Source organism: Lutra lutra, chromosome 8 (assembly GCF_902655055.1).
Source record: "Lutra lutra chromosome 8, mLutLut1.2, whole genome shotgun sequence".
NCBI classification, from domain to species: Eukaryota; Metazoa; Chordata; class Mammalia; order Carnivora; family Mustelidae; genus Lutra; species Lutra lutra.
In genome coordinates this window covers 141,566,050-141,584,117 of record NC_062285.1, presented here as the reverse complement: position 1 = coordinate 141,584,117, position 18,068 = coordinate 141,566,050, and the positions used below count along the sequence as shown (strand labels likewise).

The 18,068-nt window shown below is 55.1% G+C and overlaps 1 protein-coding gene across 2 annotated transcripts in view; it reads right to left on the bottom strand.

The window, feature by feature from the left end:
• Positions 1–209, bottom strand: part of GRAMD4 (GRAM domain containing 4) — a 73,723-nt gene extending 73,514 nt beyond the window's left edge. For both annotated transcript variants that reach the window (XM_047742450.1, XM_047742451.1), the window contains exon 1: positions 48–209. In XM_047742450.1, coding sequence (XP_047598406.1) covers positions 48–76 — 29 coding nt within the window. In that variant the 5' untranslated portion in view covers positions 77–209. The remainder of the gene's footprint in view (positions 1–47) is intronic.
• Positions 210–18,068: the final 17,859 nt, after the last annotated feature.

Sequence of the window (18,068 nt, the reverse complement as noted above, 5' to 3'; positions counted from 1 at the left end):
CGTGTGTCCGCGAGGTCCGTGTGGGCGTCCGCGCGCGAGCCGCTTACCCTGCGCGGAGATCGGGGCCAACTCTCATTCACCCGCTGCCGCGGCGCTCCCCTCGCCGGCCGCCCGGCCGCGCTGCACCTGCCGCCCGCCCGGGAGCCCACGGCGCCGGGGAGCCCGGAGGAGGCGACCCCGCGGGTCCGGGCCACGAGCGCGGAGGCGGCGGCGGCGGCGCCAGGTCGCGCGCTCGCCTCCCGCTGCGCGGAGTCTGCGCGCTCCTGGCCCGGCCTGCGCAGCCGCCGCCCCGCCCCGCGCCTGGCCCCGCCCCGCACGCCGCCCCGCCCCGCGCCTGGCCCCCGCCCCGCCCCGCCCTCCCGGCGCGGCGGTCTCCTGAGCCCGCGGGAACGCGCCTGCCCCGGCGGGGCGGCGCGCGCGCTCACGCTCGGTCACGCGGCGCCACCTTTGTTTGGGTGGCCCACGTGCGTCCCCACCACCTGCACCCACGCGCACGCGCAGCAGCTCCTCTGCGCGGAGGCCGCGGCCACGCGTTGCCGCGCTCCGTCGCGGTGAGAGTCTCGGGTACAGGCACGCACGGGCACGCACGCGCTGTCACCTCGCCGGGGCCCGCGCGCCGCACAGCCCGGGGCCGCGCCGGGGCCGCCGCGGGTCGGAGACGGTGCTGTGCTGCCGGTAGCGACCCGCATCCCATGGGGAACGCCCTTCCCGTGACCGCCGCTGCTGGCCCACGGCCGGGGGAGTGGGGTGCGCGCTCCCCCTGGACCCCGGCGCCCGGCGGGGCTCCCTTATGCCCGGGGCTGCTGCCTGGCCTCAGGGTCTGGGCCTCTGGGCTCGTGCCCGCTTTCTCCAAATCTCACCCTCGTTGAAGGGAGCCCCGCCAGCCCCCTCCACACTCCTGCGTCTCTCCAGGCACCACCCAGTGGGGTCCCGCTCTCCCCGCTCCTGCCCCCGGGTCTGGGACACCCTCTCCCCCGGAGAAACCTGCCCCACCTTGGCTGCAGGACCAGAGGCCGTCCCAACTCACAGGACGGTGCGGAGTGGACAGAGGAAAACAGCCCCAGAGAAACCGGGCCCTTAGGCGGGGCTGGGGGTACCCGCTATCAGCCCCTCGCCCAGGTCTGACCGAGACAAGGCTACTGAAGATTGGGCTGGGAGGGTAGGGGGAACCGGGAGAATGCAGAAGGCCTGAAGGCTGTCACCTAGGCTCCTCGGCCTCCCCTGCCCAGCTGGGTCCTCTGGGCTCTGCCCTGCCCTTCCATCTGCCCGCGGCCTAGCGTGTGTCCTGCCCGCGCTCCCTGCGATGCAGAACCTTACAAGCATGGGAGTCCTGCAGGCACCTCCCACTCAACAAACCCAGAACTGAACTCTCCGCTATCCTCCTGCCCCAACCCGCCTCCAGCCTCTCCTCCCTCTGGGAAAGTCCTATCCATCCCTCCAGAGGCCCTAAGTCCCTGAAACACTTCCTGGGCAAGATTTGCCCCCCCCCCTTTTTTTTTCCTGACCCAGCATTCTCTGCCTGGGGAGACAGCCTTGATGGGCCAGGGTCAGAGGCTAGCATTCAGGTGAGCTCCTAGCAGGAGACCGTCCTTCTCTGTGACTCAGTTTCCTTTCTGCAGCATAGAGAACCAGATGACTTCTGAGTAAGGGAGCTAACGTAACGTGCGTGGCCCGGCTCCAAGCTGCCAGCGCCGCTTGACCAGCCTGGCTGGAAACAGTCCTGGCCTCCCGTGCACCCAGAGCGCCCAGAAGTCCCCACCTAGTATCTGCCACCTCCTGTCTCCAACACTATGATTGTTTGCATGGTTACTGATTATGTTCTTGCCTCCGCGAACCCTCCCCACCGCACAGCTGGGGCAAGACCCAGATTATTTATGTGTGAGTCATTCCTCCCAGCCCCACCCCCATCCCACCCTCACCTCAGGACCTTGGCCAGACTAAGTATAGTTGTCAGGACGTTTTTGTTCACAAATGACAGAAATCCACCTCCAACTAGCCCCAGACGGCCCCTATCTGCTCATGAGAGCAGCAAGCAGAGCTCCCCACCATAGCATGGCGCAGACCAGGGGCCCAAAAAATGTTTTTTGAAGGCGTGCCCAGGGTTGGGAGAGCAGGCAGGAGCTGGAGGGAACCTGGGGAGAAGGGAAGGGGTTGAACCAGACTGCCGGGTCCACCTCGGGAGCCCTCACGTTCAGTACCCCCAACAGACATCTGCGGTGGGTGGTGGGATGGGACATCTGCACCTGTTGCTGCCAGCGAGGCCACAATGGTGAGCAAAGCCAGGTGTGGTCCCCCTGGTGGACGGGTTCAGACCGGATCCCCCTCAAAGCAGGTGCTTGGCGTGATGGGACACTGCCCTGCTCGGGGCTCCTGAGAGTTATCCCGTCACCTCATTTACAAACGGGGACTGTTCCAGGCTCACCTGTGTCTGTCCCCCAAATTAACAGGCTGAAGCCCTAACCCCCAGTACCTCAGAATATGACGGTGTCTGGAGATGGGGCCTTTACTGCGGCCTTTATCGAGGTGATTACATTAAAATGAGGCGCTTAGGATGGGCCCTAACCCAGTCAGGCTGGGGTCCCTAATAAGAGGAGGAGGTGAGGACACACACACAGACGGATGACCGTGTGAGCAGGGAGAGGACAGCCGTCTGCAAGCCCAGGAGAGGGGTTCAGACCTTCAGCCTCTGGAACCCTGAGGAAATAAATCTCTGTTGTCCCAGCCTCCCTTCCTTCCCAGTCTGTGGTATTTATGCTGAGCAAACTCCCACAAGGACCGGGCTCAGAGCAGCCACCTGACCGCTCAGGTCCCCATTAGCCCCCCACCCCTCTGCTCAAAAATGTGCTGGTGGGCATTGCCAAATGCTGAGCTGTGTTGGCAGCTGTGAGAAGGTCTCCTGGAGTCCCCCTGCAACCTGGAACCAGCTGAGCCCCAGAACGGGTCTCTTGGCCTCAGAGCCCCAAAGAGCATCCAGGGGGGCAAGATGGCTAGACTCACGCGAACCTCTGGGTGACTAGCAGAAGCAGGGGATGTTGGTGGCTAAGAAAGTCCCACAGAAGTCAGCGGGAGGCCCGGGCAACTTGCTGCAGACCCTGTCCTGCTGGTCCCCCACTGCCCTGCTCCCCAGGGCCCTCAGCACCCCAGAGCGTCCTCCCTAAATCCCGCCATCCTTGGGCCTTCTCCCACCTTTCCCTCCATGCTGCGCTCTGGGCCTGGCAGCTCTCTCCAGCAGGGCTGGCTGGACAGCCCCCGCCCCGGCCCCTCACCCCCTGGGCCTGCACGTGGGGGCCTGGGTCCTCCGTTCAGAGCCACCTCACCTCACCCCCACCTCCACACCAAGGCAGGTGGGACCCCTGCGGTCCCTGAAGCGGCTACCTCCGCTTCTCTGACCCAAAGTCCTAGTGCTCCCCTCCTCGCTGGGCCACCTCTGGGCACACAGCCCCCCCTGCTGCCCAAGGATTCACCTGTTGTTCCTCTGCCTGCCCGCCACGCCCGGGGGCTGCACGGCTCCTCCCTCAGCCTCTTCTTCCGTCCACGCGAAAGGGCCACCTCCCCTCTGGGGTCCACCCTGACTGCCTCTCCTGCTTTTCTTTTCCTCCCGCACCAAGGACTTCATCATACATGCCAAGGGAGGCTCCTGATCAGCCAGCCAGTGCCTTACCTCGTCCCAGCACCAAGACCAGCGGGGGTGGCCTTTGCCTCTGAGACCGTCTCTGTGCTCTGCCTGAGGACAGGGACCACGGCTGACCCCCTCCAGCCTCAGGGCCGGAGCAGCGCTCTCTGCAAGCCTGGGGACAGTGGTTCTTCTCTGGGCATCTTACCTCTCACACCGCCGTAGCTGTGCTCTTTTCGGGAACACCACATTCAAGTGCCCTCTCTTTCAGCAAGCTTTCTGCGCCTGCTTCTTTTCTCGGAGCTCCTAGAGGGCCACTCTATCCATCCTGGACTCTTCTAGAAGAGCCAGCCTGCCAAGAGGTCTGTCCCAGACAGAGCCCTCTGCCGTTGGAGTCTCCTCATTCACCACGTCCCGGGCCAGAGCCCCTCTTTGTTCCCTTCCTCCTGGCCACCTTCCCCCCAGGATACCCGATCCTCTGCCCTAGGACACCAGCATCAGAGCTGCTGACCCACCTTGGACTCTGGGCACTGACTCCGGCCATCAAACCTCCCTCTTAGGGACCTGCTCTCTCCCCGCCAGCTGCTCCTTCTGACCTGTGGCCCCAGCGCCATGAGAATGTGAGGGCCCTGGCCAGAGAAGTTCAGGACCGCCGTCCACATGCTCTTGGCTCCGCGTCCTTGGACACACAACCTAGACCTCTGAGCCTCAGTTTCCTCTTCTGTGAAGGGAAGAAGTAAGGTGCCCACCACAAGACTGTGATCTCCACCTCTGGAGAGACAAGAGGCAGCCTGTAGGGGAGGCCAAGGGTGGACAAGGCCTCGAGGAAGGGTCTGGAACAGGATGTACGGTGCCTGCCTGCCGGTCCAGGGGACTGAAGGTCTGATGGACCTGCGAGTCCTACTGGAATCAACACGTTTATATCTCAGTACGTGGAAAGCCTTGCACATAGGCTCTCAGAGATGTGGTATGGGTCACCGGCTAGTCGACACCCAGAAACTCTCTTTACATGTTTCCTTGACTTTAAAAATGCTGGGGAAGGGGAGGGGTGGCACCGGGGCGGCTCAATCGGTGAAGCGTCTGCCTTTGGCTCAGGTCATAAACCCAGGGTCCTGGGATCGAGTCCCACATTGGGCTCCCCGCTCTGCAGAAAGCCTGCTTCTCCCTCTCCCGCTGCTGCTCCCCCTGCTGTGCGCGCGCTCTCTCTCTCTGTCTCCAATGAATAAGTAAAATCTTAAAAAAAAAATGCTGTTGGGTAAGATGCACCATCAACTTAATAACAGGTTTTCAGGAAAAAATGGCCCACCCCTGCTGTGTCAGACACGCTCCTCTGTTCTGAGCTGCATCAGCGTCTCAGAAAGGTGAAGATGGGAACCAGTGAGAGTCTCAGAGGAATTAGCCGCAGCTAAATGCAGGTGTGAAGGGCTTTCTCAGCTTCGTGGCCCTGGGGAGACTGTGTTTTCTGAAGGGTGGGGGGCCCTGAAGACACGGCCCCTTAGCAGGGCTTCACCAGGCCCTGGGGAGGCGACAGAGCACAGACCCCAGCCACTGGCCTGGGACCCAGGGGCTTGCTGCCTAAACTTGGGGTTCTGGCTTCTGAGACTGATGGAGCATGCCACCTGGTGGGAGCAGGCGGCAGTGCAGGTGCTGGGCGCGTTGCCCCCTGGGCCAGCCCTGGAGGTCTGCCCAGACCCCGCCCTGCCCAACCCTCGCCCCCAGACCCCGCTTATAAGCCCCGCTTTCTGCCTCCTTGTGGGAGAAGGCTGGGTCAGCTAACCTGGATCTGGACTCTGTCTTACCTGCCATGTGACCCTGCCAAGCCCCTCCCACTCTGGGTGCCTCAGTTTCCCTACCTTGTAGGGTGGTGGTCTCCTTTCTTCTCACCCCACACCTACTCCGCACCCATGTGGAGGCTGGCATTTGTCAGACCTGGCTCTCACAGACCTTCCTTGGAGGGGGGAAGACCTATACCTGAAGGGCAAGCCCAGGTGGTCAGTGGGGCTAGGACCTGCCACAGCCTGGGGGCTGGGGCTTCTTGGAGGGGGGCTTTCAGGCTTCTCTAAGGGAAGGCAGGCCTGGCAGAGGCCAGAGGGAGGAGATGGTGGAGTAGTGACAGCCCTCTCTGCCCATGGAGCTGAGCAGGCATGGTGGGTGGGAACCTGGGGGCCGGTGAGCCGAGGTGGCCAGTGCAGGGGAGCCCCAAGGGCTGGTAAAGGGAAGGCTGGAGGAGGGTGATGGTCGGTCCCTCCCCAAGGGACTCTCTTGTATAAGAACAAGAGAGTAAGATAGAGAGTTATGATCCTATGGACCAGCTCTGTCTGATGGAACTTTCTAGAATGATGGAAATACTGTATATTTGCACAGTCCAGTAGTTATGGAGCACTTGAAATGTGGCTAGTGGCCCTAGGCCGTGGGACAGCACTGCATGGAAAAGGACAGTACGTCCAAAGGACGTGCCCACAAAGCAGATGGGAACTGGAGATAGGGGAAAAAAAAGAAATCACAGAAAAACACCATTCAGAAAACTTGTGGGACTCCTGGGTAGTTCAGCCGTAAAGCGTCTGCCTTCAGCTCAGGTCATGATCCCGGGGTTCTGGGGTCCTGGGATCCAGGCCTGCATCGGACTCCCTGCTCAGCGGGAAGCCTGCTTCTCCCTCTGTCTGCTGCTCCCACTGCTTGTGACCCCCCATGACAAGTAAATGAATAAAATCTTAAAATAAAAAAAAAGAATTAGGAAAACTCAGAAAATCCATGATTAGAGAGGAAAAGGACAGTTGAGTGTAAAGCGTGTGGAGAATAATTAGAAGAAAAGAGAAAGTAATTCCAGGAATGAAGACAAAACTGACTGGGACCCACGATGGAATAAACACAACCAGCGGGAGACAAAAAGTATTTCTTTTTTTAAATCACAAAGAAATGAGAGCGGGAGAAATTAGGGACTAGAGGAAAACGAGAGAGTGTGGAAGGCAGGCGGGAGCGATCTAGTGCGGGAGTGATGATAACATTCCCGACCAGAAAGCCAGATCCGTGGGCCAGAGCGGACACCGAAACTGTAATTGACGTAGACATTCCTGAAATTTAAAACAAATGAACGACTGTAAAATTACATATTGGGAGAGCATACCCCACGCTAGGAACACGGGCCTGGAATGACTAAATCTAAGATGTAGGAGAGAAACGCCACCGAATTTTAAAGAAAAAGAAAATAAAATCCTTTCGACATCCAGGTGAGAAAGTTCCCGTCACTTACAAGGAAAAAATAGCAGATCGCCGCGGACTGCCGCTGGCCAAGCTTTGTGCCGGAAGGTGTAATTCCCGGGTCCAAGGAAAGAAAAAAGCGCACCCAGAAAAGTATGTCCAGTCCAAACAGGCTTTCATGTTAAGGCTGCGGAGAAACTGTCCTTGTTGGGGATTATTGCTTCAGGAAGACTTTACTGAATTAATCTACTGAAGAACGGGCATAGGAAAGTGGAAATGGAGAGACAGCAAGATAAGGGTTTATGATGAGAATGAATATGCTTTATCTTCAGAATTAAACATAACTGGGATGTTCCTAGGGAGGAACAGGGTGAGGGTATGAAAGGTAGGGCCTGCTTCCTGCTTACCCTACAGGTGTTAACTGGATGTAAAAATTTTGATTTTTACAAAAAATGGAAAAAATTTTTAAAAAATGATTTTGAATTAGATCATGGAGAAAAGGAATAAAAGAGAAGGAATCAAAGGTCACCAGCTAATTTCATTATTGTCTTTCTGGGGGACCAATAGACAATTAAAGAATAAGGAAGAGGAGAGGGAGGGAAGGAAGGAGGTAAGGAGAGAAGGAAAGAAGAAGGGAGAGAAGGAAGGGAGAGAGAGGGAGGGGGAGAAGGAAGGGGAGGGAGGGAGAGGAGGAAGGGGGAGGGAAGAAGGAGGGAGGAAGAGAAAGAAGGGAGGGAAGGAGAAGGAAAAAGGAGGGAGGGAGGGAAGGAAAAAGAAAAGAAAGAAGAAAAGCAGGCAGACAGTGGACCAAGAATATTACATAGAAGTATAAACATAAAGTAATTACAACATATATAAAGTAAAATAAAAAGAGGAAGTAAAACAGTCTACCTAGGGAAAAACAGTCATTTATCTAAAAAAGTGAGTGGCACAAACATTTTTCATATTCTTAAAGAATTAAAAGATAATTAAAATTTTTCAAACAGCTACCTCAAAGAAGAGAGAAACAACAGGGTACTTCTTTGAAAATACTTTGTTTCATAGGTCCATTGGAGAAATGATGTTAAATTTTTAAAAATCCTAAAACAAAAAATGAAATAAATGAACATTGGTTGTGTGTTTAGATGGCAACATGACCATATAGGGAAGAGATATTCCAGGTGACCTTAAATACAATAATTTGTCGGCACATGTCTGTTGGGTTATAACTAAAGGACAGAAAGTACAAAATATTTAACTCCTTTCAGTGAGCATGTTGGTATTATTGTTGGTATCGGGTATCATTTTTCTGAGATCATTGTGTATGCAGGGTGGAATGAAGCACCCGAGAGATATTTTTTTCTATGTGCTATTTGTAGTTCAGGTGAGAGGAGATTGAGGTCAATGAGTTTAAGTAAAAATGCTATAGTCCAGACTCTAAGTAGGAAATGTCAGTGTAGACTCGAGGTATATTTCTTTGAAACAAATGTCTGTCTGCTCTATCCCGTGGAAATGCCTTAGAAACAAGGGTCAACCCCCTGGAAATGAGCACCCTTAGTGGGAGCTCTGTGGTCTCTAACTTCCCCTAAAAGGAAACAGAACTTGGAGAAAGGCTGCTTCCACCTCTGGGACAGGAAATGTATGAGGTGAGCCTGGAATGTCTTGTCACACCTGGAAAAGCACGAAGCTGTCAAAGACTGCTGAGGTCAGGTCAGAACCACCCAGATGCCACAGAGCTCTCGCACTGACTGGGGACGGGACAATTAGAACACCAGTAAGGATTGTAACTGCAGTGGATTGAAGCACATTCTGTATGCTCAAATCCATCAATTCATAATGATGCAAAAAAAAAAAAAAAAAAGGAAAAAAGCTCACAATCACAGAATACTAGGGAATCAACCCATTATTTTGAAACTTGTAAGTAAAGGAATCAACCATTTATCCTATCTTTCCTACATGATCTATAACTTAGGATGACCAAATAGTGGATAAGGGGAAGTTTCTGTTGACAGGATTTCAGCCAGTGATTGAAGGCAGCAATGGTAGAATTAGGACAGCGCCATTTTGCACCTGCTTGTGGATGAAGGGGTCCAGGGCAGTGATGGGCAATGACCAGGAGTGGATCTTAAACCATAAAAATAGAGAAATCTGACATTATGGTTACTCCTAACAGAAAACTCACCCCCCCATAAAGTCTTCTTGCCAAAAAAATATTGAACCTGAATCTGATTAAGCCTCTGAATCTGCCCATTATGGTGGCCAATACCCTTCCCGCCAGGTATTTACATTAAGATTAAAATTAATTAAAATGAAATAAATGAAGAATTCAGTTCTTCAGTTGAACTAGCCATATCCTAAAGGTGGTGGGAGGTAGGGGCGTCCTACCTCAAAGGATTCCCTGTTCCTCCCAGAGGCGGCTGACCCCATCTTGCTCACACAGGTTCACGCACACCCTGAGAAGGGGCATGCTGCCTCCTCCACCTTCCGGGCACTCAGCCATGGGTGGGTGTCTTAGAACAGGGCTTTTGGGGTGTGGGAAATGCTGGGTGCCAGAGACTCACGTGGTGGCAGCCCCACTCAGCTCCCTTTTAGCAGGTGGGGGGTGTAGGAGAGGGATGGACTCCTGCAGTCCCAGGTTTCTGTGTGTGCTAGCAAGGAGTGAGCTGGTGTTGAGCCCCAGAAGGGGGGTAGGACCGTCTCCTGGTGCCCAGGAAAGTCTGTCCAGACATAGGCTTTTTTTTTCTTTAATAATGTTTTCCAGAAAAGTGAGATTTATAGAAAAATTGCCACAATTCTTCAGAGATGCCTTATACTTCCCACCCAGCTCCCCCAGTTGTCATCCTACCTCGATCTGGTGCATTTCTTACAACACATGAATCAGTATCAATACATCATAATAGGGGTGCCTGGGTGGCTCAGTGGGTTAAAGCCTCTGCCTTTGGCTCAGGTCATGGTCCCAGGGTCCTGGGATCGAGCCCCACGTTGGGCTCTCTGCTCCGCAGGGAGCCTGCTTCCTCCTCTCTGCCTCTCTGCCTACTTGTGATCTCTCTGTCAAATAAATAAATAAAATCTTTTTTAAAAAATACATCATGGGGCGCCTGGGTGGCTCAGTGGGTTGGGCTGCTGCCTTCGGCTCGGGTCGTGATCTCAGGGTCCTGGGATCGAGTCCCGCATCGGGCTCTCTGCTCAGCGGGGAGCCTGCTTCCCTCTCTCTCTCTCTCTCTCTCTCTCTGCCTGCCTCTCTGTCTACTTGTGATCTCTCTGTCAAATAAACAAATAAAAAATCTTAAAATAAATAAATAAATAAATAAAAAATACATCATAATTAACTAAAATCCAGGTCTCCTTCAGACCGACTTTATTTTCTGAGACCCGCATCTGGGACACTATATGGCATTCAGTCGTCGTGTTTCCTTGGGCTTCTCTGGGTTGTCACTGCTCCTTCATTCCTTGTTTCTGCAGATCTTGATGGTTTTGAGGAGGACTGGGTATTTTTGTAGAGGTCTCTTGGCTGGGATTTGTCCGATGATTTTCTCGGAATTGGACTGGGGTCACCGGTTTGGGAGGAAGACCACAGAGGCCAAGTGACCCTCCTCATCCCATCCCTTCAGGCATGTGCTGTCAGCCTGACGGGTCCCCATGACATTGACCTTGATCACTTAACTGAGGGGGCCTTTTTCAGGCTTCTCCCATGTAATTTTCCTACTTCCATTCTGCACCCTTTGGGAGGAAGTCGTGACAGTGACATTGGTCTATTTAAATTTTTCTTTATGTAACACACCATGAGAACTTGGTTTTATTACTTGACGCAGTTCATATTTGCTTAGACTTGCCCACCCACTTACATAATTTTATAGCGGTGATACCCGTACAGCAAAATTTACCATCGTAACCATGTCTGGGTGGACAATTCGGCAACCCTAAGCACATGAACACTGTTTTCATCTTGCAGAACTAAAACTCTGTCCCCATCGGATACTCACTCCCATGCCCCTCCCCCAGCCCCCGACAGCCACCACCTACTTACTGTCCGTCTTTATGTTTCAGACAACTGTAAGCACCTGCTGTAAGTGGGATCCTGGAGTATTTGTCCTTTTGTGTCTGGCTTGCTTCATGGGCCGAATGTCCTCAGGACTCATCCGTGTTGTAGCAGGACTCGAAATTTCCTCCCTTGGAAAGGCTGAATCACATTTCGTTGTAGGATGGACCTCACTGGGTTTATCTGTTGATGGACACTTGGATGGTTTCCACCTTTCAGCTATTGTGAACAGCGCTGCGGTCGGCACAAATTATTTCTTCACGTCTCTGCTCTCAGTGCATACCTCGAAGTGGGCTTGCTGGGTCACGTGGGATCCTCTACTTAACCCTTTGAGGAACTGCCAACTGTTTCCCACACCAGGGGCACCATTCCATGTTCCCACCAGCAATGCACAAGGGTTCCAGTTCCCCGTGCCCTTGCCGATGAGATGCTATTTCCTGTTGCTGTTTTTAAAATAATAGCCATCCATGGGCACCTGAGTGGCTCAGTCGGTTGCATCCGACCCTTGATATCAGCTCAGGTCGTGATCTCAGGGTCATGAGCTTGAGTCCCACCTGGGGCTCTGTGCTGGACCTGGAATCTGCTTAAGATTCTCTCTCGCCCTCTCCCTTCGCTCCCACCCTGCCCCGCTCATGAGTCCTCTCTCTCAAAAATAAAATAAAATAAAATAAAATAAAATAAAATAAATTAAATTAAATAATAGCCATCATAAAGAGTGTGAAGTTGTACGCCTTTGTAAATTTTTTTAAATTTATCATTTTTAAAGTAGGTGGTACAGACCGAATTTTGTGTGCCCCTCAAAGTCATATGTTGAAACTCTCACCTCCAGTGGGATGGTGTTTGGAGGTGGGGCCCATGATGGGATTAGTGCCCTATGAGATGTGAGAGAGAGAAAGAGAGAGAGATCTTTCTGTCGCTGGTTTGTTAGTACCAAGGAAAGGCCACGTGAGGACACAGCCTGAAGACGGCCGTCTACACCCAGCGAGAGGCCCTCACCAGGAACTCGGTCGGCAGCATCCTGGTCCCAGACTTGCAGTCTCCAGGACTGTGTGAAACAAATGTCTGCTGTCTAAGCCCCTCAGACTGTCCATCTCACAGAGGCCAAGCTGAGATGGTCGGTAATATGTTCACATGGTTCAATATTCAAAAGGCACAAAAGGCATCCAGGGAAGCCACCTCACTCCCAGCCCCAGCCATTCACACCCTGCAGGGAGGGAGCATTTGAACCAAGACCCCATAATGAGACAATCAGTAAGAAAAGCATTCTAGGCAGAAAGAAGAGCCCGTGCAAAGGCCCTGAGGTGCCAAATACATTCAAGGAGCTGAAAGGTGGCACAGTGAGCCCAAGTGGCTTGATGGGGACATGGCCCTGCAGGGGCTTTGGAGGCTGACTGGGGTCTGATTCCTGCCCTGTCAGGTAAGAGGGCACCAGACCTTTCTCTCTCTCTCTCTCTCTCTTTCTGTGCCTCTTTCCTCATCTGTAAGATCGGGAGTGATTGTGCCTACCTCATGGGATGTGAGTGCGTTGGTGAGGGTAAAGCCCTTAGAGAAGGGCCTGGTGTGGTCAGCATCTACTTTCAAGGGCCCTGGTCCTCCCCAAGCACATGCATCAGCCAGGATGCAGGGATGACAAGAGGCCTGTCTTGCTGCCTCCCCCACCCCCCTTCCGCGAGCTGCGTCGCTCACCCATCTGGGCCCATCGCAACCCAGAGGATGCCGGGTGGCACGTGTGGTCGGCCCTAGCCCACCCTGGGATGAGCAGCTGGGTCAGGATGCAGAGCACCCCCCACCCCCGCCAACGCTGCCGGCTCCACTAACCCATTTTCCAGCAGACTTTTCCAATGAAGGAAGCAGGGGGTTGTCTACACAAGTTCCTGCACGGGCTCCTGCAGCCGCTGGGGTCCGGCGCTCTGGGCAGCTCTGACGAGGCTGAAGCACAACCCTCCCGCCCCCCGCCCCGCAGCCTATCCCCAGGACAGGGCTTCTGCATGGCAGGACGAAGGCAGCTGGCTGCAAGTCTGGGGCAGGGTGAGTAGGGAAGGGCTGCGATTTAAAAAGATCTCTCTGGCTACTGGAGAAGAAGAGATCGGAGGGACCAGTGCAGGGTGGAGGACAGGAGGCCAGCTGGAAAATTCTGGCATTGTCCGTGGGGGAGGTGGTGGCCTGGACCAAGGCAGCAACTCTGGGAATGGAGAAAACTGGAAAGACCCATGGAGCAGGCCTGGAGGGTCCATGGGTCCGTGGTGCACGGGAGGTGGCTGGGCGTGCGGGAGACCACACCATCCATGGGGCCAGGAAGGGGGTCAGGCCTCAAGGCCTTTCAGAGGGGTCCATGGCCAGGAAGCTGGGGCTCCCACTCAGCTCTGCCAAACCCCACCCCCCACCATCCAGCTGTCACAAGGACCCGGTCAGGCCGTGTCAGCTCCCCCAGCAGCCAGCACGGAGCTCCTGAAGGACTGAGCCCATCCTGGTCACATCAGTCCCCGGCTGGAAAGCCTCCATGGCATCGTGGAGCCCATCTAAGCTAATTCTGGGCCTCTCCCAGCTCACCTGGTGTCCAGTGTAAGGGGAACTCTAGGGACGAGAGGCCTCCCACCACGGGGACAGGAGTTGGTTCCCCACCCCCAACAAAACCATGTAACCCACAGCCTCAGTGGGTGTGGGAAGTGGGTTTGTGTAGAGGGGGAGTGTGTGGGGGTGCTGAGGCCCGGCCTCAGAGGATCCAGATGTGACAGCAAGGAAAGGCACGGGAAGAACGGGCCTGTCACCTTTGTTCATCTCAGCCTCACAGGACCCAGGCGGGCCTGTGATCTCCCATCACGCAGAAGGGAGCCAGGGCTCACGGAGGTGAAGCTTATGTGCCCAGGCCACAGCCGCCAGCATGACCTGGGCCCTTGGGGGTGTGCTCCATTCCCCAAGCCTGCCAAAAACCTCCAGGCTGCTCGAGGTCCCCTAAAACTCCCGACAGCTACCTAAATTCACAAAGAATTCCCGTGGTCTCACAAGACTTCCCAGGGATCTCAAGACCTCTGAGGTCTCCCAAGACCCCCCAAAGACTCTTCAGACTCCCCCATACCCCAATATGCCCATGACTGCCCAAGTCCCCTAAAGACCCATCAGGACCCTCCATGGCTCCTCAATGTCCCCAGGCCATTCAGACCCATCAACCTTCCGCCCCCAGCCCCCTGAGGACCCAAAGTTTCCCGAAGTCTTCCAAGGCCCCCAGGTGCCCCAAAATCTCCAGGCCCCAAATCCCCAAGTCTCCCAAAGTCCCCTTGGTCCTCCCATTTCCCCAAGACTTTCCCCAGGCCTCAGGCCTCCCTCTCCATCAGCAGCCCTCCAGGAGACTCCCTCTGCATTGCCTTCTCCTGGGATGTCCAGCTGGGGTGCCCAGGGGGCGAATCCAATTGGCCAGTGGCTCACTCTACTGTCAGTGGTCAGTCCCGGACTGACCTATGGGGTGCCCCCTCTGGGTCATGTGACCACCAGGCATGGTCACGTGGTGTCAGACATGGCTGCCTGCAGCTCTGCTGCCTGCGGGGCCGGGAGGAGGTCTGTTGCCAGGTCCTGAGCTGCCTTGCTGCTCTGGGCACCCCGCTCAGGCACTAAGGGCCACACCCAAGGAGAACCACAGAGCTAGGGGATGTGCAGAGGGCTGAGAGAGTCCCTGAACGGGACCCCAGGCCCTCCTGGAGCCCCGGCCCACAGCCTGCCCTGCCCCTCAGTGGAGGAGCCAGCACCCCCCTACACACCCCTCCCTGGTCTGGGGGCCCAGGGCCCTGCCCAGCCAGCCTCTCTCCAGCTCCTGTTCCTGTGCCCAGAGGCTGAACCCATCAGCCAACACTCACTGAAACACACCCACGGACGGCAACCTCACCTCCCCACTCCTGCCCTCGGGTTGTCACCAAGAGAAGGGAGGAGGCGCCCAGAAGGGCTCTGCCTCTGTGGGGAAGGAGCTTGTCTGCAGCCTCCCAAGCAGCCTGGTGCACAGACAAGTGACCTTTGAGATCCGAGGTCCCGGGCTCCCGTTTTAAGGAGGGAAGAGCCAGCCAGACAAGGAGGCAGGAGTGTTTGGCCACTGGCTGTGATGCTTTGGGCAAATCCCTTTGCTTTCTTGGTCCTCAGAGGCCTCGCTGCTCCTCTGGGGTGATGAGCTGACGGGTGGGGACCGTCGGGCTCAGAGCAAGGACTCTAAGAGGGGTCGCCTGGGCTTGAGTGAGTCCTGGATCTGCTGCCTGCAGGCTGTGATTCTGGGCAAGTTACTAGCCTGCTCGTGCCTGAGTTCCCTCCCTGGTGAAGTAGGGATCAAACAGAACACGCCACTGAGCACGGCTACGAGGAGTCAGTGAGTTAGTAGTTGTAAAGTGCCTGGTACATGGTTAGTGCAACAGGAATGGAAACTCGTGATTTCATCCAACGATTCATAGTTCATTTAGCAAACATGTACCACCAGGGGTGCATGCTAGGTCCTGGCTGGGCCCTGGGTTGGCAGAGATGAACCGAAGGAAAATACAATGAAGGTACAAGTAACCACATCCCACGATAGCCTGGAACTGGCGATCTGTGAGGGGTCCCGGGTTCAAAGGGACATGAAAGTCAGAATGTGACACTTCTGGGGTGGTCAGGGAGGGCTTCTTGGAAGAGGGGGCATTTAGGTGGGGCACGGAGGGAGGCATGGGCTGGCAGGGACCGACACAGAGCACGTGCAGCCCGCTGATTGCTGGCTGGTCTGTGGAGGTGTGGACTGTGCTGGCTGCTGAGTCTGCTGGGACCACGGCTCTGAAATGACTTCATTGCACAGCTCAGCAGACCCGTAAAGCCACTCGGCTGGGTGACCCAAACACTGCACCACCTGGCACTTCTCCCAAGGGGCATCCATGGCCCTGGCCAAGCTGGGGACTGAGGAGGGACAGGTGTGGGCTAACAGCTTCCCCACTCGGCTCCTCTCACATACCTTGGCTGAATCCTGAGGCTGGGGTTTTGCACACCAGCACGACCCATGAGACAAGAGCCCTGGAGGCCTGGCCTGCCCCACCCCCATTCAGTGTTTCTGAGGCGTCATTCCCTCAAGAGACCTCCATCCCTTGCCAAGGCCCAAGGCCATAATAACATGCTGTTAAGAGCTGACTTGGGAGCCCGGGGCCTGCCTGGGCAGGGATCTGGCCCAGGAACGAGCGAGCCGCACTGACTCCGGGAAGACCGCCAACACCCACGCCAGCCTGCCTGGGCACACCACTCACCTGACAGCTTACTATGACACAGCCTTCAAGGCCTGGCCCAGTCATCACCTACTCTGGGCTGGGCTGGGGTCTCCATGGGGTCTCCAGTCTTGGGGCTTCCCGATGAAGCGAGGAGCTGCATGTGACAGAAAAACTGACGCAGACCAGCTTAAGCAGAAAAGGAAATGTATTAATGTATTTATCTGCCAAGCCCAGGGTTTCCTTCAGGCCTGGCTCGATCCAGGACTCCAAGGGCTCTGCTTCTTTTTGTGGTGTCTCCATCTGGCGGCTCTTCCAGCCCTGCATTCTCCCCTGTCAGCAACCTGAGATTTTCCCTGCCGAACTATTCCAACAAAAGTTTTGGATCTGGGCCTCATGGGTCACCTGGCCAAGGTCTTACAAACACGCCTGAAGCAGGAAGGGCTGGGTTGGCTCTATCTGGACCACGTGACCTGAGAGTGGGGGAGGAGATGGGGTACAGTTAGCAGTCAAAGCGGGGGGAGGAGCTTGGCCAAGCATCAGCACAGCTGTCCCCCTCATTGCGGCTGCCTCACCACCAGAATTCCCACTGCTCGGACAGGAAGGGTGTCCAAGACCTCTGTGTCCCAGCATCACCCTGCACGAGGCCAGCAATAGGGCAAGGGCTCCAGCAGAGCAGCTTTGGGTGAGCCGTGCTGTTCCCTCTGCCTGGAACAGCCCGCTACCTCTCTTCCTGCTCCAGCCGGCTCCTCCTCCTCGCCCGGCAGACCTGGAATTCTGATTACGGCACGTTTGTGTGCACACTAGACTCTGTCTCCTCCTGGCCTCCTTCCCCCACCTCCCTATTTTCTCTCTCCGTATCTCTCTGGGCCGCCTCTGGGGAAATTGCTCCAGACCTACACTCCTGTCCTCTGACTCTCTTCAGCCTGGAGGGTAAAGCTTCAGCTCGTATAGTTTCATTTGTAAGAGTGATTTTTGTTTTTTTTCTCCAAATGTGTCTGGTCTTTTACATTTTTAAATATATATTGCTCTTTTTTTAATCACCTTCTTCTCTATACCATCTTGTGCTGCTTTATCTCCCTCAGACATTCAAGTGTTTGAAGTTCTGAACGTCTAAATCTTTGTCCTTTGGTTGATTCTCATCTCACGATGGCTTGCTTCCTTGGGTTTCGTCATCTTTTTACGGTGAGTTTGGATTTCATTGTGACTCGTCTGTAGGAATCCTGAAGACCTAAACGGGGATGCTTTCCTCCAGAAAAGTTTTGTCTGTTTGTTTCTGTCACTCACAAGGGGGTACTCCCAATTGGGACTTTTTTTTTTTTTGAAGATTCATTTATTAATTTTGTGAAAGGGTGGGGAGGGGCAGAGGGAGAGGGAGAGAGAGAATCTCAAGCAGACTCCCCACTGGGTGCAAAGCCCAGGGCGGGGCTCGATCCCACGACTCCAAGATCGTGACCCGAGCTGAAAACCGGAGCTGGATGCTTAACCAAGGGTGCCACCCAGGCACCCCAGGTCTGCTCCAATTTGATTTCTTTTTTTCCTCCTTTCTTTCTTTCTTTTTTTTTTTAAGATTTTATTCATTTATTTGACAGACAGAGATCACAAGTAGGCAGGGAGGCAGGCAGAGAGGGAGGGAGGAAGCAGTCTCCCCGCTGAGCAGAGAGCCTGATGTGGGCTCAATCCCAGGACCCTGGGATCATGACCTGAGCCGAAGGCAGAGGCTTAACCCACTGAGCCACCCAGGTGCCCCCCAATTTGATTTCTTACTTGGGGTTGTTTTTGATGCTAGCCATCCTGACAGGTGTGAGGTGGTCCTTCGTGGTCTGGATTTGCACATCCCTGATGGGGAGGGATGCGGAGCGTCCTTTCATGTGTCTGTTGGCCTCTGTGTGTCTTCTCTGAAAAATGTTCAATCAGACACTCTGCTGTGGTTGCAGGTTCTCAGGGGAAATTCTCTTTGGCATTAAATATCTTCTCTCTGGAGCCGGGAGTCAGACACGTGAATTTCCCAGCAGCGTCCCTTTACCGGCAGGCAGATTCA